Source organism: Canis aureus, chromosome 16 (genome assembly GCF_053574225.1).
Source record: "Canis aureus isolate CA01 chromosome 16, VMU_Caureus_v.1.0, whole genome shotgun sequence".
Lineage (NCBI taxonomy): Eukaryota > Metazoa > Chordata > Mammalia > Carnivora > Canidae > Canis > Canis aureus.
In genome coordinates this window covers 15,216,533-15,239,289 of record NC_135626.1, presented here as the reverse complement: position 1 = coordinate 15,239,289, position 22,757 = coordinate 15,216,533, and the positions used below count along the sequence as shown (strand labels likewise).

At 39.2% G+C, this 22,757-nt stretch overlaps 1 protein-coding gene across 7 annotated transcripts in view; it reads right to left on the bottom strand.

Annotated features, from left to right (window-relative positions):
* SMYD4 (SET and MYND domain containing 4) overlaps nt 1-22,757 on the bottom strand; it is a 62,504-nt gene that overhangs the window by 30,796 nt on the left and 8,951 nt on the right. For 4 of the 7 annotated variants that reach the window (XR_013354071.1, XM_077851762.1, XM_077851763.1 and 1 more), the window contains exon 3: nt 6,285-6,429. The exons of 1 other annotated variant lie outside the window; for it this stretch is intronic. Coding sequence is in view for 5 of the 6 variants with exons in the window: in XM_077851762.1 (XP_077707888.1) it covers nt 6,285-6,429 (145 nt within the window). In the remaining variant the exon portion in view is untranslated. Of the gene's footprint in view, nt 1-6,284; nt 6,430-12,994; nt 13,107-16,627; nt 16,801-22,757 lie in introns of all 7 variants that reach the window. 2 more of the 7 variants (XM_077851764.1, XM_077851765.1) reach the window with 2 other exon arrangements.

The following is a 22,757-nucleotide window of genomic DNA, read 5'->3' as shown; positions in this document are numbered from 1 at the left end:
CACCCAGGTGTCCCTGGATAAAAATACTAATGTAAAAAATGAAACTCTTAGAGCACTAGAAGGAATTGTAGGAATAAATTAAAGTGATGCTAGAGTGAAGAATCTCCCCACCTTTTTAAAAGATATTTATTTATTTATTTATTTATTTATTTATTGAGAGCATGAGCAAGGCGGACGGGCAGAGGGAGAGGGAGAAGCAACTCCCCACTGAGCAGGAAGCCCGATACGGGGTTCGATCCCAGGACCCCAGGACCCTAGGACCCTGACCTGAGCCGAAGGCAGATGCTTAACTATCTGAGCCACCCAGGCACCCCAAAGAATCCCTTTCTAACTATGACACAAAACCCAGAGGTCATGAAAGGTTAATAAATTTGACTATATAAAACTGTTCTTTACAGCAAAAACCAATAAAAGCAACAAAGTATCTACAATTCATAGCACAAGCAAAGGGCTCATTTCTTTACTTTATGATTAGATCCTACAGATCAATAAAATGATGACCAATAATTCAATAGGAAAATAAGCAAATGATAGGAATACATAGTTCTAATGGGAAATAAAAATGGCTCATAAACATATGAAAAAATGCTCAACCTCATTCGTAATCAGCAAAATGCAAATTAAAACTCTACTGGATCTTGAAAACATTATGGTAAGGGAAATAAGCCAGAAAGAAAAGAACAAATTCACTTACATGAGGTACTTGGAATTGGCAGTATCACAGAGATAGAAAGTAGAACAGAGGTTGTCTGGGGTGAGGGGGAGGGAGGTATGGTGAGTTACTGTTTGTTTAATGGGCACAGAGTTTGTTTTGGTTGGTGAGAATGTTCTGGAAATGTTTAATGGTGATGGCTGCACAGCACTGTGAATGTACTTAATGCCACTGCACTGTAGACTTAAAAATGGTTAAAATGGAACATTTTATGTAATGTATATTTTACCACAATAAAAAAAGTTTTCATCTGATAAACTGGAAAAAAATCCAACTCTACTGAGATGCCATTTTTCACCTATCAGACGGGCAAAGATAAATGCAACTGACAGCACAGTGAGTTGTCAAAGGAGTGGGTAAGGGGGCATTTTCATAGGTAGCTAGTGGGAGTATAATTTGGTCTCATGATAATGAAGGGCAAGTTAGCAATATATATATAGTTCATTTACATCTGTATCATTTATATCTCCATTACACCAGCAATTCCTCTTCTAGGAATTTATCCTACAGATAATAAGCACTTACCCTAGAGATATGTGCAAAATAACATATGCACAATTTCTCAACATGGAGTTTTTTTTTTTTAAGATTTTATGTATTTGAGAGAGAGAGAGCAAGTGAGCACACAGAGTGGAGAAGCAGACTTCCCACTGAGCAGAGAGCCCAACACGGGGCTTGATCCCAGGACCCTTGAGATCATTACCTGAGCTGAAGGCAGACACTTAACCAACTGAGCTACTCAGGTGCCTTCAACACAGAGTTGTTTGGAGCAAAAGATAGGAAACAACTTAGATCAAATATATATTGATCTATAGGACACTGGTTAAATAAATTACTATACTATAAATTACTATACATCCATATTATGGAATATCACATACCTATAAAAAAAAGAATAAGGAAGCTCTTAATGTACTGATATAGAATGATCTTCTAGATACTATAAAGTGAAGAAAGCATGGGTCTGAACAGTGTATATAGACTGTTATTTACATACAGAGTGTATGTGTGTGCAGGAATGAGAGAGAATTTGTATTTATTTACATATGCCAAAGTACCTCTGGAAAGATACATTAAAAAAAATTTTTTTAAGATTTTATTTATTTATTCATGAGAGAGACAGAGAGACGCAGAGGGAGAAGCAGGCTCCATGCAGGGAACCCGATGTGGGACTTGATCCCGGGACTCCAGGATCAAGTCCTGGGCCGAAGGCAGGTGCTAAACTGCTGAGCCATCCAGGGATCCCCAGGAAAGATACATTTTTTAAAAAGATTTTATTTATTTGAGAGAGAGAGAGCAGGAGTATGAGGAGGAAGGAGACTCCCACTGAATAGGGAGTCTAACATGAGGCTCGATCCCAGGACCCCAGGATTATGACCTAAGCAAATTATGACGCTTAACCAACTGAGCCATCCAGGTGTCCCAAGATACATTTTTTAAAAAGATTTATTTCTTTAGAGAGAGCGTGATCAGAGGGAGGTGCAGAGGGAGAGAGAATCTGCAGCAGACTCAGTGCTGAGCACTGAGCACAGAGCCCAAGGGAGGGCTTGATCCCACAACCCTGAGATCACAACCTGAGTTGAAATCAAGAGTTGGACACTTAACCAAACTGGGTTGAAACACCCAGGTGCCCCTGGAAAGATATACTTAACAGTGCTAGCTTCTGGTGTTGGGTAAAAGGTGGCTAGGGGACAGAAGAAATAGACTGTATTGTATATATACTCTTATACCTTTCGAGTTCAAACTATGTAAACATATTTCCTATTCAAAAAGAAATAGATAAAATAATAAAATCTTAATAACTAGTATTGCTTAGGATATAGAAAAATGAATGTTCCCTTGCTTTACTAGAAAGGTTGTTAACTAGTTTTTTTTTTTTTTAATTTTTAAAATTTATTTATGATAGTCACAGAGAGAGAGAGAGAGGCAGAGACATAGGCAGAGGGAGAAGCAGGCTCCATGCACCGGGAGCCCGACGTGGGATTCGATCCCGGGTCTCCAGGATCACGCCCTGGGCCAAAGGCAGGCACCAAACCGCTGCGCCACCCAGGTATCCCTGTTAACTAGTTCTTTTCTAGAAAACAATTCAGTATCAAGTACCAAAAGCCTTAAAGAAATACATTTTGTTGTTGTTGTTATTATATTATTTTTATCTTTATTATTCCCTGCTGTCTTGGAACTGGTGATTTAGTTGAGCAGACTGAGGCCAGGCCACTCCCTTAGCCATCTGAGGTATTTGGCTCCTCTCAGAAGGGCTTTCTGAAGCCCAGTCCCACTTGGAGAAGCCTCTGGTTTGTCTTTTATAGTCCAGGTGGTTAGACAGAAAGTCCTCAGGAACTGAGATGATTGCTGGCCTGTTTCCATTGGGAAGGCTCAGTGGACAGGATGGGCTGAGGGGATGAACGGAGTAGAGGGCAGGATTTTACCCCATCCATGCCCTTCCAATTCCTTTCTCAATCTCAAGGCTGGAGGTAGAGGTGGGGGTGGGGGCATCCTCAAAGCCTTGGGTTTCTGAAAACAGCTGCAGGTGGTGGTGGTGGATGGGGTGGGGCTGTGCATAGACGATATTCAAAGAGGGGATGGTGGGCCCTCCAATGGAGGAGTAGGATTGCAGAGGTCCCCACGATTCCCCTCTCCCTGCCCTGGCGGCAGATTTCTTTGCTTCCTGGATGTCTTCCTACAGTCACCGGCCTGGGGCAGAGGGACCCAGCAATTGTTCTTCTGGGAATTTATCCTAAGAAAACAATCAGATGGGATCCCTGGGTAGCACAGCGGTTTGGTGCCTGCCTTTGGCCCAGGGCGCGATCCTGGAGACCCGGGATTGAATCCCACGTCGGGCTCCCAGTGCATGGAGCCTGCTTCTCCCTCTGCCTGTGTCTCTGCCTCTCTCTGTGTGTGTGTGACTGTCATAAATAAAAAAATAAAAAATAAAAAATAAAAAAAAAAAGAAAACAATCAGATGTGTAAAAATATTTACATAGAAAGACACTCCTTTGGGGATCCCTGGGTGGCGCAGTGGTTTGGCGCCTGCCTTTGGCCCAGGGCGCGATCCTGGAGACCCGGGATCGAATCCCACATCGGGCTCCCGGTGCATGGAGCCTGCTTCTCCCTCTGCCTATGTCTCTGCCTCTCTCTCTGTGACTATCATAAAATAAATTAAAAATTAAAAAAAAAAAAAAAAAGAAAGAAAGACACTCCTTTGTAGCTTTACAGTACCAAGCAATCTGCCAACATTAGGAGATGTTAAATCAAGTATAGTTCTTTGTAATGGAACAATAAGCTAGCCGTAAAAAATTATGTACTAGTGGAAAATTTAATAACACGAGAAAATGGTCATAATAAATTGTTGAGGGGAAAAAAGCAGATTACAAAACAGTAAGTGTAGCATTATCCCAATTTTGTCAAAGCAAAACATATTTTCAGAGGAAAAAGCATCTGGATGGATATAAGTAAAAATGTTAACAGTGCCTATCATTGACTATGTGATTTTTTTTTTTTTTTTTACTCCTTATGCTTCTATTTTCCAAGTAAATTACAAAATGTAGTACTTTTATAATCAGATAAAAACAACAAATATTATTTTTAAAAAGAAAATAGCCGCTTTGTAGAAAATCACGAAGTACCATAATCACCAAAAATACTAACTTCATGAAATAGGAAGGCTCATCTCCCACCACATCCAGAGCAAACCTTAATTTTTTGTCTGATTTCGTTTTTTTACTTGTTTTCCTTGAGCTTTCCATGTGATCACATTTCTGATGTACATGCATAGAGCTGAAGAGATTAGCTATGAAAAAGAACTATTAAGCCATTTATTAGTATATCATTACATCTAATGAGACTTTATTCATCAGCATTCACTAATGTTTACATTATTCAACTAAATGCATAATGTCATAACATTACAACCCCTGCCTTTATCAGTTAACCAAGGCTGTTGTACAAGTCTGATAGTTTTGGAAAACTCATTCCAAGCATTAAGTTTAGCCCTGTTACAGATTCAGAGTACGGGTACCCTTCAAATTCACACTCATTCTTTCAATACACAAGATCACAGACCTCATGCAGGACATTGGCACATTCTTCCTCTAGGCATATATTTATCTCTTAAATATTATGGAAGGAAGTCTCTCAGGGATCTTGTTTCAGTTTGAACCATGGAAGCAGGAAAATCAGAGCAGCAGATTGTTAAAAACCACTCTTTTTCATCAAAACCTAGTTCAGTGATGCTTAGTGTGATTGTTTTTAAAGATTTATTTATTTGAGAGAGAGAGAGAGAGAGTGCAAGCATTAGCAGGGGGGTGAAGGGCAGAGGGAGAGGGAGAAGCAGACTCCTCACTGAGCAGGGAGCCAAATTCAGGACTCAATCACAGGACTTCGAGATCATGACCTGAGCCAAAGGCGGATGCTCAACCGAGCCACCTAGGTGCCCCCTTTGTGTAATTTTAAATACAGGCAATACTTTGTTTTATGTGCTTCACAGACATGGCTTTTTAATTTTTTTAATTTTTATTTTTTACAATGAATTAAAGGTTTGTGGCAAGCCTGCATTGAACAAGTCTATCAGCATCACGTAACAGCAGTTGCTCACATTGTGTCTCTGTGTCACATTTTATTAATTCTTGCAATATTTCAAACTGTTCATCATTATTATATTTGTTATGGTGAGCTGTGATCAGTGATGACTTGCTAAAAGCAATAAAGTATTTTTAAATTAAGGTATGTACATTTTTTTTAAAGATTTTATTTATTTTTTCATGAGAGACACAGAGAGAAAGAGAGAGAGAGAGGCAGAGACACAGGCTGAGGGAGAAGCAGGCTCCACGCAGGGAGCCTGATGTGGGACTTGATCCCAGGTCTCCAGGATTACGCCCTGGCGGAAGGCGGTGCTAAACCACTGAGCCCCCCAGGCTGCCCTGTACATTGTTTTTTTTTATATAGAATGCTATTGCACACTTAACAGATAATGGTGTGGTATAAACAACTGTTATGCATATTGAAAAACCAAAAAATTCATTTGATTGCTTTACTGCAGTAGTCTGGGACCAAAGCCACAATATCTCCTAGGTATTTCTGTATCTGTTGACAACCTTCAAAAGAGTTCAAATAGGCTGTGGCAATTGAGTTTATTTTCCTTTCAAACTTAATCTAAGTCATACTGGTTGTAAAATAACATTGTGACTAACCAAAAATCCAGCTGCTCTCTAAATTGGGACTACCAACCCAAGAGCCTCATCAGTCATCAGATAAAAATGGCACACAAGTAAATGGCAGCTGACAGACATGGGCAAGGCTGAGCCAGGGGTCCAATAAGCCTAGAGTGCTACAAGGAGTCTGAGGGAATTTGAGAATAGAAGTTTCTGGGTGGAATTTAAAGACATACTTACAAACTACCCATGGTTTTGGCACATAACCAACAGCAGAATTCTACCAGTTTTCTTTTTCAGATTCAATTCACAAATAATAAAGCAACCACTGGCTACAGAATTCAGCAAAAGGTTCTATCTTCTGAAGAAATATGCACTGCTAAATTGTTAACATAGCCCCTCCTGCCGAGATGGGGTTGCCTTACCTTAGAGTACAGCACTGTGGCTCCCACATAATCCTTCTTCTGAAATTTTTTGTTTCCTTCTTCTCTGTAGAAAGGGGGAGCATTAGGGTCCTTTCCCACAAAGTAACCTCTAGAGAGATTGTTCAAAAACATCTCATCCTCAGGCCTTCATGAAGAAACAAACAAAAAAAGCACAAATTTGTTATTTCAAGGGAAACTCCTAGCCACTGAACTTGAAATGGGAGGGAAGACCCACAAAACACTGGGACATGAGGCTCTCTGGATCATGTCATGTCAATGGGGAATGAACCCTCCCCATTGGTCTCAGCGACAGAGAGACTGGAATTTCTACTTAGAGGACAGAATGCTGATTTTTTGTTTTATAATTACCAGCCAGTGAACCTTCAATAATACATCATAAAAAGGCTTGGGTGTGGGAATAACACAATACATGGAGTCTTTGTTCCAGAGTATTCTCCACCTAAACTATGTTGAAAATACTTGAGTGAACGGCTGACAGAGGGAGGAAAGTGGGGGTGGGGGAGAGTGGGGCAAGAAGGGAAGGGTGAAAATGAGAATGAATCATAAAGTAAATATAATAAAGTGTTAACATTTGGGGAAACTGAAAAAAGATGTTGAAAATAAATCAGAGGCCCAAAATGGCATCACTGAGGTTATGGCCTCAAGTCAGTAAACCAAGACTTAATAACTAAGCTGAGTGCAGTTTCAAGACTCCAGAATATGGGAATCTCCCTGTCAGCACTAGGAAATTTACTGATAGACCCTCTCTGTTCCCCTTAGGAGGGTGACTTTGCCTAGAACAATGGATTCTTTGCTAATGATTTCCTTTTTTCCAGTTCTTCTCTATCTACTTGCTAGATGGGAAGTTGAAGTCAATTTGATTTTTAAAATTTACTTGGTTAACTTTTTTTTTTTTTAAGATTTTATCCATTCATTCATTCATGAGAGACACAGAGACACTATAGAATATGTATAACAGAGAGAGAGAGGCAGAGACACAGGTAGAGGGAGAAACAGGCTCCATGCAGGGAGCCCGACTCGGGACTTGAACCCGGGTCCCCAGGATCAGGCCCTGAGCCCAAGGTGGCGCCAAACCACTGAGCCACCCGGGCTGCACAATTTTTTGTTATTTTTAACAAAGGATATCACACAGCAATTCTTGGTACTATTTTTGCAACTAATTCTGAAATTATTTCAATTTGAAAAGCTAATAAAAGAAGTATACAAATGCTCTATAAAATTAACAAAGTTCATCTAATACATAAATACATAAAAACACAAAGTTTAATACATATATACACAAATGATCTAATACAGAAATACACAAAGTTGATCTAACACACAAATACATACACTAGCAGTGAGAATATACCTTTCTTCTTACAAGGAGAAATAGCATAGAATACCCTAGATTCTGGGCAGCCTGGGTGGCTCAGCGGTTTAGCACCAGCTTCAGCCCAGGGCATGATCCTGGAGTCCTGGGATGGAGTCCCACATCAGGCTCCCTGCATGGGGCCTGCTTCTCCCTCTGCCTGTGTCTCTGCCTCTCTCTCTCTCTCTCTCTCTCTGTGTCTCTCATGAATGGATAAATAAAATCTTAAAAAAAAACAAAAACCCTAGATTCTCTCTTTGACTGTAAAACAATAAAGTAAAATATGTATAACATGAAAACTAAAAATTCTCTCAAGCAACTCTTGGGTCAAAGAAATCAAAATCAAAATTACAATGTTTAGAAAAGTATCTTTCAAATTTTTGTTTACAAAGACCCATAATAATATCTTTTACACTAGTGATTCAGTATGATGCAACTGTACATGTATATATTGAAATTTCATAAAACATTACTATGTAATGAGTTAATATCAGATATTTTATTAATATTTAAATATAATACAGAAAAAACTCAGCTAACACAAAAAGGAAAATTAGAAAAGATTTTATTTAGCTTAAAAGGTACATTTGGAACACCTGGGTGGCTCAGTTTACTCCCCAATTTTTTTTTTTTTATTTTTTTTTTTTATTATTATTATTTTTTTTTATGATAGTCACACACAGAGAGAGAGAGGCAGAGACATAGGCAGAGGGAGAAGCAAGCTCCATGCACGGGGAGCCCGACGTGGGATTCGATCCCGGGTTTCCAGGATCGTGCCCTGGGCCAAAGGCAGGCGCCAAACCGCTGCGCCACCCAGGGATCCCTACTCCCCAATTCTTAATTTTGGCTCAGGTCACAATCTCAGGGTCCTGGGATCCAGCCCAGTGTCGGGCTCTGCACTCAACACAGAGTCTAATTGTCCCTCTCCCTCTGCTCCTCCCTGTGCTTGCACTAAAATAAATGAATATAATCTTAAACAAAGAAACAAAAAAGTGTGCTTGCTGTTCTAAATTTATTCTAGTCCAAAACATTATAGGACTATACCCCATGTGTGTCTGGTACATTATAGAGATCGTTCTTTTTTCTGTTTTTTGTTGTTGTTGTTGTTGTTGTTTCAAATTAGGTTAACCCTGAAAATCCTAGTCCAAACAAAAAGATTGTGGTGAATAATAACAGCAAAACTCTTCTTGCCTTACAATGGATATTCTTTATCTTACTCCAAAAACGATGATAAATTCAATGTTGTATAATTGTTCTTTAGTGCAATTTAGAACTAAGCTGCAATAATTCATTCTTTTCTTTAGACACCAAGTTAATTCTGTAATTGATTCAAAGTTGTTGTTTTTTAAGATTTTATTTACTTATTCATGGGAGACACAGAGAGAGGCAGAGACACAGGCAGAGGGAGAAGCAGGCTCCATGCCGGGAGCCTGATGTGGAACTCGATCCCAGGACTCCAGGATCACACCCTGGGCTGAAGGCAGGCGCTGAACTGTTGAACCACCCAGGCATCCCTGATTCAAAGTTTTGAAAAGCAAATGGATGCTCTTTTTTTTTTTAATTTAAAATTTTCTTCTGGAATAGTATGATAAAAAATTTGAGGAGGTGAGATAAAACAATTTTTCTAATTAATTTTTTATGGTGGTAAAATACACATTTTTGTTCTTTTGTCAAAATTTACATATTTTTGACATTTACATTTTAGCCATTTTTGAGTGTACAGTTCAGGGCATTAGGTACATTCACAACATTGTGCAATCATCACCACCATCTATTTCTAGAACTTTGCCACCATCCCAAACTGAAACTCTGTACTCATTAAAAGATAACTCCCCATTCTTCCCCCTCCCTAGCCCCTGGTGACCTCTATTCTATGTTCTGTCTCTATGAATTTGTCTGTTCTAGGTACTTCAGATAAGTGGAATCATATAATTCCTTTCCTTTTATGCCTGGTTTATTTCACTTAGCATACTATTCCCAAGACTCATCCTTGTTGTAGCATATACCAGAATTTCATCTCCTCTTATGGATGAATAATAGTCTATTGTATTATATATTTTGTTTATCCATTCATCTGTGGATGGACATTTGGGTTGTTTCCATTTTCGGCTATGAAAAATACTGCCATGAACATTGGCATGCAAATATCTTTTAAGTTCTATTTTCAATTCTTTGGGGTATAAATACATAAGTCAGATTGCTGGATCATACAGTAATTTTAGTTTTAATTTTTTGAGGAATTATAACATTCTCTATAATGACTATACCACTTTATGTTCTCACCATCAGTGTACAAAGGCTCTAGTTTCTCCACATTGTCTCCGATGTGTGCTATTTTCTGTTTTTTTTTTTTTTTCTCTAGTAGCCATCCTAATGAATGTGAGGTGCTATCTCATTGTAGTTTTGATTTGCATTTCCTTGGTGATTCCCTGGTGATTGGTGACGTTAAGAGCACCTTTTCATATTGTTGACCATTTATATATCCTCTTTGGAGAAATGTCTACTCTAGTTCTTTGCCCATTTTTTAAAAAAGTCCCATTTTTAAAAAAGGGACTCTCATTTATTCATTTGAGAGTGAGAACACAAGCAGGGGGTGGGTCAGAAGAGGGAGAAGCAGACTACCAGCTGAGCAGGGTGCCCAACTCAGGGCTTGATCTAGGACCTGAGCAGAAGTTAGACACTTTACCCACCTGAGCCACACAGGTGTCCCTTTTGCCCGTTTTTAAATCAGGTTGTTTGTTCTCTTGTTGAGTCTAAGAGTTCTCTATTTATTCCAGCTATTAATCCCTTATCAGATGTGTGATTTACCAATGTCTTCTCCCATTCTGTGGGTTGCCTTTTTTAAAAAAATCTTTTTTATTTTTTATTTATTTTTTTTTAATTTTTTTATTTATTTATGATAGTCATCAGAGAGAGAGAGAGAGGCAGAGACACAGGCAGAGAGAGAAGCAGGCTCCATGCACCGGGAGCCCGACGTGGGATTCGATCCCGGGTCTCCAGGATCGCGTCCTGGGCCAAAGGCAGGCGCCAAACCGCCGCGCTACCCAGGGATTCCCTCTTTTTTATTTTTTTAAGTAATCTCTCTGCCTAATGTGGGGCTCGAACTTACAACCCCACGATCAAGAGTCACATGCTTTACTGACTGAGTCAGCCAGGTGCTTCTCTGTGGGTTGCCTTTTTACTCTGTTGATATTGTCTTTTTATGTACAAAGTGTTTTAATTTTCACGAAGTCCAATTTGTCTATCTTTCCTTTTGTTGCAGTGTCTTCAGTGTTATACCCAAGAAAATACTGTCAGCTGATGTCATAAGCTGTTGCTTTAAATTTTCTTCTGAAAAGTTTATAGTTTTAGAACTGAAGTTTAGATCCTTGGGCTATTTTGAGTTAGCATTTGTAAACAGTATAAGGTAAAGGTCCAAATCATTCTTTCCATGTGGATTCTAATTAGGGAGCAGACAGAAAAACAAGTCTCTTCCTCTTCCAATCTTTTTTCTCTCTAGACCCCTACAGAGTAAAGCCTCCTTACATGGAGTCAACTGGCAAAGCATCAAGTTCTTGCCTTAGCACAGAGTACAGGGGACTGAGAATGGACCTATTGTTTCTCAATAGCTTATTAACTCCCATACATCCATATATACATATTTTCTCTTGAACCATTTTAAGGTAAGTATAATCATCATGAAAGTTCACCTCTAGCATTTTATTTTTTTTTTTTATTTTTTTTTATTTTTTTTACCTCTAGCATTTTAGCAGGCCTCTACTAAGAATAAGGACATTTTATTTTTTTTAAAGATTTTATTTATTTATTCACGACAGACACAGAGAGAGAGAGGCAGAGACATAGGCAGAGGGAGAAGCAGGCTCCACGCAGGGAGCCCGATGTGGGACTTGATCCCGGGTTCCCAGGATCACACCCTGGGCCGAAGGTGGCACTAAACTGCTGGGCCACTGGGGCTGCCCAAGAATAAGGACATTTTATAACTTGATATCACACACTATCATTATCACACCTAAAAAAATTAACACTAATTCAAATATTTAAATTTAAAATTTCCTGATTGAGGGGGGTATCCCTGGGTGGCTCAGCGGTTTAGCGCCTGCCTTTGGCCCAGGGTGTGATCCTGGAGTCCCAGGATCGAGTCCCACATAAGGCTCCCTGCATGGAGCCTGCTTCTCCCTCGAGGTGCCTATGTCTCTGCCTCTCGCTCTGTCTCTCGTGAATAAATAAATACAATCTTTAAAAAATAAATAAATAGGGGATCCTTGGGTGGCTCAGCGGTTTAGCGTCTGCCTTTGGCCCAGGGCACGATCCTGGAGTCCCGGGATCGAGTCCCATGTCAGGCTCCTGGCATGGGCCTGCTTCTCCCTCCTCCTGTGTCTCTACCTCTCTCTCTCTCTATGTCTATCATAAATAATCTTTAAAAAAATAAATAAATAAAAAATAAATAAATAAAATTTTCTTATTCCTAAAACATCTTTTATGTTCTTCCTTTGTCTCAACCAGATCTACGATCAAAGTTTTTTTTTTTTTTTTTAAGATTTTATTTATCTATTTTAGAGAGAAAGAGAGCAGGCAGGGGGAGGACTAGAGGGAGGACCACCAAACTGTGCTGAGATCAAGGCCTGAGCTGAAATCAATAGTCAGTAGCTCAATTGACTGAGCCACTCAGGGGCCCCAAGAATCAAAGTTTTATTTTTATTTTTATTTTATTTTATTTTTTTTTGGATCAAAGTTTTAATGTACTACATTTAGTTGTTATTTCTCTTCAGTCTCTTTTGAGATAATCTTACAATTTTTTTGTTTTTCATGACTGACTGTTTCAAAGACTTAAGGCCAGGAAATGTTCTATTCTATAGCTTTGTCTCATTGCTTCCTCATGATTAGATTCAGATTAAACAATTCTTGTCAAGGACATTAGTACATAATTAAATTTGTATACTTCTTATTGCTTCAAGTCAGGAGACATAATGTCAAGCAGTTCCCACTACTGGTGATGCTAATTTTGGTCGCTTGGTCAAAGTGGTGACTGTGGATCTCTCCAATGTAAAGATACATTTCCCCTTGTACTTAACAAGTAATATATGGGCTGTACTTTGAGGCCATGTGAATAACTTATTCCAGTAGTCTTTCTTCTAGTGCCTTGAACATCCACTAATAATCATTGCCAGAATCAGTTATTATCCTGGGTTAGAAGATGGTGATTTTTTAGTTCTATCATTATTTCTAAATTTATTAACTGGCATTCTTCTGTAAAGACAAATCCTTCCTTCTTTATTTTGTCTTTGAGTATCACTACAGACTTAAAAGAATTCAATGTTAGAAACTATTATTATAATACCTTTTGATGCTCCATTTGTCCTAAATTTGGCCAGTGGGAACCTCTTCAGGTTGGTTCTTATGTTCTTTTTTTTTAATATAAATCCATTGGTCTTTGAGTGCTTCCTTGCTTTCTGGCACAACAAGGTATGTTAGTTGAATCAGTACAAAATCAAAACAAACTATGTAGATAGTGAGTCTATTTCAGATTTCCTAGGAAACTGCACTATTATCAACTGTAGGGGAGGGTCATCACCTCAAAAGGTCTTTGATATTGATAAAAGTTACCTATTTTGGGAAAACATTCCTCAAAGATTGTAAACCAGCAAGAAAGAAAAGTATATCTGTTTTTAAACTTTAAAGGCCCAATTCATACTGTTTTTTAATGGGCATGCATATAGAAATTAGATATTTAAATATTTTGGTCAGTTTAGATTATGATTGAATGGTTTTACAAACAAGTCTTCAGAGTTAACTTGTTCTAAGTAAAGCAGTTTGGGGATGAAGCAGTGAGAGATACATGGAAAAAATTTAAATGGAGGTAATTATTAACTCCAGGGAAAACAAGAGTTATACAAGAAGAAATATGGGCAGTCCAGGTGGCTCAGCAGTTTAGCGCCCCCTTCAGCCCAGGGTGTGATCCTGGAGTCCCGGGATCGAGTCCCGCACTGGGCTCCCAGTATGGAGCCTGCTTCTTCCTCTGCCTCTGCCCCCGCCCCCTTTGTGTCTATCATGAATAAATAAATACAATCTTAAAAAAAAAAGAGAGAGAAATGTAATTCCAACTCTATTTCTTGGTCCAATGAGTAGTATTTACATAGATATTTGTTTAACAAATATTATATTTTATTGGTCATATTACACTACAAACTATAATACAGTTATGAAGATGAGACAAAAACAAAGGATATATATGTGGTTTAGAGTTAGGAGAGCAAAATTTGATACCTAAAGCTAAAAATTCAAAAAATAACAGTATTAGCATACTATTTAGAAATGAAATTAAATACCAGAGAAAACAGTTAAAGTAGCATCCTCTGTAGGAATGGGGAAGAATAAGACAAAGGGTTGCTGTTTTTCTTTATAAGCTTTGAAGGACTTTTTGACTTCTTGCACCATGTATATTATTCTGATAAAAAATTCAACTAAAAATTATTTTCCATTTAATAAGCACCTAGTCTACATAGTTTTACAGGATTCTTCCACTAGCCTTTAAGAATCAAATGATCCGGGATCCCTGGGTGGCGCAGCGGTTTGGCGCCTGCCTTTGGCCCAGGGCGCGATCCTGGAGACCCGGGATCGAATCCCACATCGGGCTCCTGGTGCATGGAGCCTGCTTCTCTCTCTGCCTGTGTCTCTGCCTCTCTCTCTCTCTGTCTGTGACTTAAATAAATAAATAATAAATAAAATATTAAAAAAAAAAGAATCAAATGATCCCTACATTATATGAACTATTTCAGAGCAAAGGAAAAAATGGGAAGCTCTTCAATTCATGCTACGAAGCCACCATAACCCAGATACCAAGAGTTGACAGAGCACACACATACACACACACACAAGGAACATGTAAACTAATATAATTAATGAACATGGACATAAAATTAAAAATAATATTAGCAAATTGAATCAAGCCTTGTGGTAAAAGAATGATTTAAAAAGTGCATGAAAAAAATAAAAATAAAAAATAAAAAAATAAAAAGTGCATGAATGTAAAAAAGTTTATCTCCAAAACATTTTCTTTCTTTTTTTTAAAGATTTTATTTATTTATTCATGAGAGACACAGACAGAGAGAGAGATAGAGAGAGACGCAGAGCACAGGCAGAGGGAGAAGCAGGCTCCATGCAGGAAGCCTGATGTAGGACTCGATCCTAGGTCTCCAGGATCACGCCCTGGGCCGAAGGCAGGCGCCAAACCACTGAGCCACCCAGGGATCCCCTCCAAAACATTTTCAAGTTCAGTTAATCTACTAGTGTAAATCCTATGGCAACAGATTAAAGGAGAAAAAGAAAATGACTACTCCACCCAAAATATATCAAAAAACTATCTGATGGGGATCCCTGGGTGGCGCTGTGGTTTGGCGCCTGCCTTTGGCCCAGGGCGCGATCCTGGAGACCCGGGATTGAATCCCACGTCGGGCTCCCAGTGCATGGAGCCTGCTTCTCCCTCTGTGTCTCTGCCTCTCTCTCTTTCTCTCTCTGTGTGACTATCATAAATAAATAAAAATTAAAAAAAAAAAAAAACTATCTGATGAAATTCAACTCCAGGCAGAGGGAGAAGCAGACTCCATGCAGGGAGCCCTATGTGGGACTCGATCCCAGGTCTCCAGGATCACACCCTGGACCAAAGGCAGGCACTCAACCGCTGAGCCACCCAGGCGTCCCTCAACTCCTATTTATGATAGAATACAGACAACTTTCCTTAAACTGGAAAAGGGTATAAACTATGAATCTATGGTAAATGTCCTAAATGGCTGTTACTATTCAATATTGCACTGGAGGTCTAACTAATGCTATGATAATTATAAGATAAAATAAGGGGTAAAAATATTGGAAAGGACGATTACTATTTGCAGATATAGCTACTTACCTAAAAATTCCAAGTGAATAGGCATTAAAACAATAAAATATGTGAAAATACAGTTAGGTGGCCAATTACAAGACATAAAAAAATTTCTAGCTTTTATTTATACTACCAATCATCAGTTAGAGAATGTAATTGGGGGAGAAAAAAGTCTTATTCACAATATTAACAAAAACGTACAATAAGTAAGAATAAATCTAAGAAGTGTGCAAGACTTACACAAAGAAAACAATAAACTTTACTTAAGGATATAAAAGAAAAGAAAAAAAATATATAAAAGAACCCCTAAACAAATGGCAAGACATACCCTGGATGAGAAAAAAAAATTTTTTTAAGATTTTATTTATCTGTTCATGAGAGACACACAGAGAGAGGCAGAGACACAGCCAGAGGGAGAAGCAGGCTCCCCATGTGGAGCCCAATGTGGGACTCGATCCCGGGACTCAGATCATGATCTGAGCCAAAGGCAGATGCTCAACCGCTGAGTCACCCAGGCACCCCCGATGAGGAAATTTAATATTGTAAAGATGACAAGTTTCCCTCAATGAATCTATAAATCCAACATAATCCCCATCAAAAGCCCAACATTTTTTATGGAATTTGACAAGTCAACTAATGTTAAAAGGGGGAAATGTACAGAAAATAGTCAAAATATTCTTGAAAAATAATGAGTATATGTGGGTATTGGAACTTGGCCTAATTGGAAAGCCACATCTAGAGGATCCCTGGGTGGCTCAGTGGTTTAGTGTCTGCCTTCGGCCCAGGGCGTGATCCTGGAGACCCAGGATTGAGTCCCACATCAGGCTCCCTGCATGGAGCCTGCTTCTCCCTCTGCCTGTGTCTCTGTGTCTCTCATGAATAAATAAATAAAATGTAAAAAAAGAAAAAAAAAAAGAAAAAAAGAAAGCCACATCTATACTAAACTGCCATATTTTTTAGTGCTCCTGCCCTCTATTTGTGGTAGTAAAATCCCAGTTGGAAGACCATTTCTTTTAGTTGAAGTAAGGAAGACTCCAATGGAGCAACAGGGTTGAGCACATGCTATAGGCCTGGTCAATCAGAAAGGCCCCAAACCTTTGGTTGAAAGGATGCACCAGGCAGTCCAAATTAGGTTGATTGTGAAGTCCAATCCAGACCTTTTCTGCCAAAATTCTCAGGAAAAATGGCCTCTTTTCTTGTAGTTTTTTTTTGTGGTTCAGGATGTGTCCTACTAATGTTTATTATGCCCATCAGGTGTAGAGTTTGTCCTAGAGATGAAGAGATGCTGAGTTTAATGACATCTGAGGCCTTGGATACATGCTGCTTAAAAACAGATCTACTTTGGCTATCCTAGTTTCACTGTGCATGAACTTCCTAATTTGAGCTAGGTTTCTGTCACTTGAAATTGACAGAATTCTAATATGATACTATAAAGTCACAGTAAAAACCCTTTGGTTTTGGCATAGAAATAGAGTCCAGAAACAAATTTATAAGTAAGTGTGAATTTAAATTTTTTTTTAAAGATTTTATTTATTCATGACAGACACAGAGAGAGAGAGGCAGAGACACAGGCAGAGGGAGAAGCAGGCTCCACGCAGAGAGCCTGACGTGGACTCGATCCCGGGTCCCCAGGATCACACCCCCGGTTGAAGGCGGTGCCAAACTGCTAAGCCACTGGGGCTGCCCAGTGAATTTATTTTTTAATAAATATGGTATTTTGAAGCACTAAGGAAAGATTGGATTATTCAATAAATGCTGAGGAAAAATTATCTGGAAAAAAGTTAGAATACCCCCTCACATCATATACAAAAATAAATTCCAGATAGATTTGAGAGTGAAAACTAAAACACAAAACTACAAAAAAAAGTTAGATGAAAATAAAGAATATTTTTATAATATTGGAGTAGACCATCCTAAGACTAACTCAGAAACCATAAAAAATGACATATATCTGTATAAAAACTAAAACACACAATTTATATACAATGCGAAACACTGCAAGTAAAATAAAGATAAATGATAGACCAGAAGAAAAGCTAGTTACATATTAGCAAAGAATTATATGACCAGATTTCTTAAGATCTCTTATAAATTCTTAAGAGAAAGATAATCCAAAAGAAAAATGGGCAAAGGACACAAATGAACAGTAGAAATATAGATGGGTTGTGAAATCAGAAATGATGCATTCCTTCACTAGGAATCAGAAAAATCAAACCATAAGACATTTATGTCCTAAAGTTTGGCAAAATTAAGCACCATTACTTTCAGTGTTGGCAAGGATCATAGGGAAGTGATTTTTTTTTTAAGATTTTATTTATTTTTATTTATTTGACAGAGCACACGCAGGGGGAGTTGCAGGCAGAGGGAGTGGGAGAAGTAGACTCCCCGCTGAGCAGGGAGCCTGATGCAGGGTTCCATCCAGGGCCCTGGGATCATGACCTGAGCCAAAGGCAGGCACTTAACCAACTGAGCTACCCAGGTACTCCAGGAAGTGATTTTCATACGTTGTTCATGGTAAACTGGTGAAGTCTTTTTGGAAGACAATTTGTCAATATTTATTAAATTTTAAAATGCTCGTAACAAGTGGATGCAATCATTCCTCCTCTAAGAATTTATCTTAAAACATAAAAAAGGGGACTCCTGGGTGGCTCAGTGGTTGAGTGTCTGCCTTTGGCCCAGGGCGTGATCCTGAGTCACGGGATCGATTCCCACATCAGGCTCCCTGCATGGAGACTGCTTCTCCCTCTGCCTATGTCTCTCTCTCTCTCTCTCTCTCTCTCTCTCTGTGTCTCTCACTAATAAATAAAATCTTTAAAAAACAAAAACAGAAATAAATAAAAATAAAACATAAAAAGGTTGTTCACTGCTGCATTGTTTGTAACAGTAAAAATACAACAACCTGGAGATAATATAATTGTCCCTAACAGGGAAAGAATAACTATGCTGCGGCATAACTATACAAGCAGTATCACAGAAAGTTGCCAGAAAGATCAATGTGTGACATTGGAGAAAATATCCTAGAACAAAGGACATGATATGATCTAACAGAATAAAGAAACAGATATGTATATATTCATCTACAATTGTCTAAAAATACAAAAAAAGAACCAGAAAACTCCAGTAAACGGTGGTTATTTCTGTAGAACTGAATGAGAAGTAAAGGGTAAAGTAAACTTTTCTGTTAAACTTCATTAAATATCATTTCAAATATGAGAATGTGTTTCTATCTTGTGAACATTTGTAAAAAAGAAAACTAACAAGCAAAAACAAAAACCCACCCCAAACCCAATTATTCCCCTAACTATACCTAGTTAGTACCCAAATCGCCAAGGCTCAACACTGCGCTCATTATTTCATTCAATTAAAATCTGAGTGCCCGCTACGTGAGGCACTGTTGATAGTTCTGGCACAAAGATAAAGATGTTAACATTGAACTTGAAAGGTATGCGTTTATGTATCTGCAAATACATGAAGCTCTCGTTTGTGTGTCATATTGAGCATTAATATGTGTCAGTTGGTGAAGAGCTTTATACGTATTTCCCAACCGTCATTTTTTTAAAAATTTATTTATTTATGATAGTCAGAGAGAGAGAGAGAGAGAGAGAGAGAGGGGCAGAGACACAGGCAGAGGGAGAAGCAGGCTCCATCCACCGGGAGCCCGATGTGGGATTCGATCCCAGGTCTCCAGGATCGCGCCCTGGGCCAAAGGCAGGCGCCAAACCGCGCCACCCAGGGATCCCTCCCAACCGTCATTTGATCAGTATTTATGAAATACCTGGGTTTTGTTTTTTTGTTTTTGACACAGCACGGCTCGTCTACAAGACACAGAAAACTTTGCCCTTGTGGAGTTTAAGTAGTAAAGATAGACAGTAAGGAAATGATTATACAAATATAAAAAGGAGAGCTATATAGAGTTGTAAATGTATAAAAAAATGAAGATGACCCAGCTGGGACTCAGGGACTCCTCAACCCTTCAGAAGGTCCTGGTTTGGGCAACCGGCTGACCCGACTCAGCCTCATGGAAGAGGATGAAGAAGAGCTGGAAATTCACGAGTTAAGTGAGGAATGGCAAGATACAGACAAGCACACTTCCCCCAGTGAGCATGGGCTGGACCTCTTAGATTCTACAGAGCTAAACCTTGAGGATTTCTGACAGGACGTCCCTCCCCATTTCCACTCCCCACCTCAACTGGGAAAAGGCAAACAGGCCAACAGTGAAGAAGGAACCATTACTTCCAGGCCCCACCCTGGTCTTTGAAGGGAAGGAAGGGTGGGCTGTGCCTTTCTAACCTAACGTTTCTCTGATGATGTTGGGATAGAGAAGCCTTAGGGCCCCCTGTCCTTCCTCATGCTCCTGGCTCTGTCCCTGTGTGGAGAATGCCTTTTTCCTGCTGTGTCTGAAAGAAGTGGCAGCTTTACCTTAGTACTGGAGCGGCACTGCCTCCCTGTACCGAATAGAAAGAACCCAGTAGTGTCCTGTATTTTTGGAACAGCTTTCCCAGCCTCTTTTGTACCCTAGTGGAATCTTTCTCAGGAATGAGGAAAAGATCTGGCTGACCCTGAAAGATAAGCAGAACTTAATTGGGGTGTGGAGGAAGAGACAGAAGCCAGGAGAAGCATTTCAGGCAGAAGAAATACAAAGAATAGAGGCCACGTGGCAAGAAGCAGAACGCACATCAAGGACCAACAGAAGGCCTGAATGCTGAGAACGGGAGTGGGGTGTAAGAGGCCCGGGCAGTAGGCAGCTGGCTGGCTGCAGTGTTGTACTGGCTAGTCATTTGGATTAGGGAAGTCAAGGGAGTGTACTGTTTTTTTTTGTCATTGCTGTAACAAAACCCCACAAAATTAGTGGCTTACAACAAACAAAAGTGTATTATCTTACAGTTCTGACATGAGCTCAATGGGCTAAAATCAAGGTGTTGGTAGAGATGTGTTGCTTTCCAGAGGCATCAGGGGAGAAATCAGTTTTCTCACTTTTTCCAGTTTCTAGAGGTTGCCCACATTCTTTGGCTTGTGGCTCCCTGTCTCTACCTTCAAAACTGACAATGCTGCATCTCTGACAATTCTTTCACTGGTCTGTCTACCTCTGACACTTTTGCTTCCTTTCTCCACTTTTAACGATTCTTGTGATTACACTGGGCTAACAGGGATAATTCAGGCTGCTCTGCCTATCTTAAAATTAGCTCATTGGCGACCTTAATTCCATCTGCAAACTTAATTTCTCTCTACCATGTAACCTAACATATTTACAAGTTCTAGGAATTAGGACTCAAATATATACGCCTACCACATAGGAAAAGGAGGAGAATTAATTTGATTTTATTATAAAATTGTAAATTATGTTTCATAGTTATCCTGGGTATTAACAAAATGAATCCCTGATTTATTTACCATCTGCAGTTAGTACTTTTTCCATTTCCCAAACTATATATAAGAACCTTAAAACGATTTACCTCTATTTGCCCAAGTTCCCATTTGTACTACTATCATGTCTCACTCACTTCTAAATGTTCTAAATCCCACAAAACGTTATTACTATCATTGTTTTATTTTTTTTATTTTTGTTTTTGTAAAGATTTTATTTACTTATTCATGAGAGACAGAGAGAGAGAGAGAGGCAGAGACATAGGCAGAGGGAGAAGCAGGCTCCATGCAGCGAGCCCGACGTGGGACTTGATCCTTGGTCTCCAGGATCACACTCTGGGCTGAAGGCGGCGCTAAACCGCTGAGCCACCCGGGCTGCCCATTATCAGTTTTAAATTATGATTTTAAAACTATTTAGTCAAGGGACACCTGGGTGGCTCAGTGGTTAGGTGTTTGCCTTCGGCTCAGGGCGTGATCCCAGGGTTCCGGGATCAAGTCCCATATCAGGCTTTCTGCATGGAGCCTCTTCTCTGCCTCTTTCTTCATGTCTCTCATGAATAAATAAATAAAATCTTAAAAAAAACCCTATTTAATCACATATTTATCTTGCCTGGTACCTTTCATTCTTTTCTGCAATTGCATGCTTCTATCTGGAATGATTTTTCTTTAACCTGTGGAATTTCCTTCAGTATTTCTTGAGGCTCTGATCTGCTGATGGTCTCTCAGATTTTCTTTTTGGGGGGGGGAGGTCTGAAAAGACCTTTATTTGGCATTCATTTTTGAAGGTATTTTATTATTTTTCATTTTGAATTTTTAAAAAGATTTTATTTATTTATTCCTGAGAGACAGACAGGTAGAGACAGGCAGAGGGAAAAGCAGGCTCCCTGCAGGGAGCGCCCAATGCGGGACTAAGTTCCAGGATCCCAGGATCACAACCTGAGCCGAAGGCAGATGCTCAACCACTGAGCCATCCAGGTACCCCTCATTTTTGAATTTTTATTAAAACATTTTTTTTATTATTTTTTTATTGAAGTTCCATTTGCCAACATATAGTATAACACTGAATTTTTATTAAATTTTTTTTACTGTAATCTCTACCCCCAACACAGGGCTGGAACTCATGACCCTGACATCAAGAGTCATAAATTCTTCTGACTGAGCCAGCCAAGTGCCCCACATGTCTAGTAATCTTTTACTGTATTCCTGACTGGGCATAGAAGGCATAATAATGCTAGATGACATGTGCCACTGTAGAAATGCCCCCTTTCCTGCGTTAGGCAGATAGGATGAAGGGCTGGCCAACCTTCACCTAATCGAGAATTGAGTTGAATCAGGGTTGGGCTACAATTCTTTCTTTCTCTTTCTTTCTTTCCTTCTTTCTTTCCTTTTCTTTCTTTCTTTCTTTCTTTCTTTCTTTCTTTCTTTCTTTCTCTCTCTCTCTCTCTCTCTCTCTCTCTCCTTCCTTCCTTCCTTCTTCTTTTTTTTTTTTTTTTTTTTAATTAATCTCTGCACCCAACGTGGGGCTTAAATTCACAACCCTGAGATCAAGAGTTGCATGCTCTACTGACTGAGCTAGCCAGGTGCCCCTGGGCCACCGTTTTTATTAAAACTCAGTACATCATTGGTTTCTTCCTGTTCCTTGGGTTTGGCATTCCTAAGCTTTTGGCTGAGAGCCTGAAAGGTCTCTGTATCCTCATGCCTAAAATCCTTCATCTCAGGACATTTTGAGCTTAGATTTTTAACCTACCATACCACAGATGTTCAAAATCTGCCAAATGTTTTAACAGGGAGATCATTTGTTCCAAGCCCCTTTTCTCTAGTGGGATTTTATTGGTCACCATTGTTTTAAGATTTTTATTCT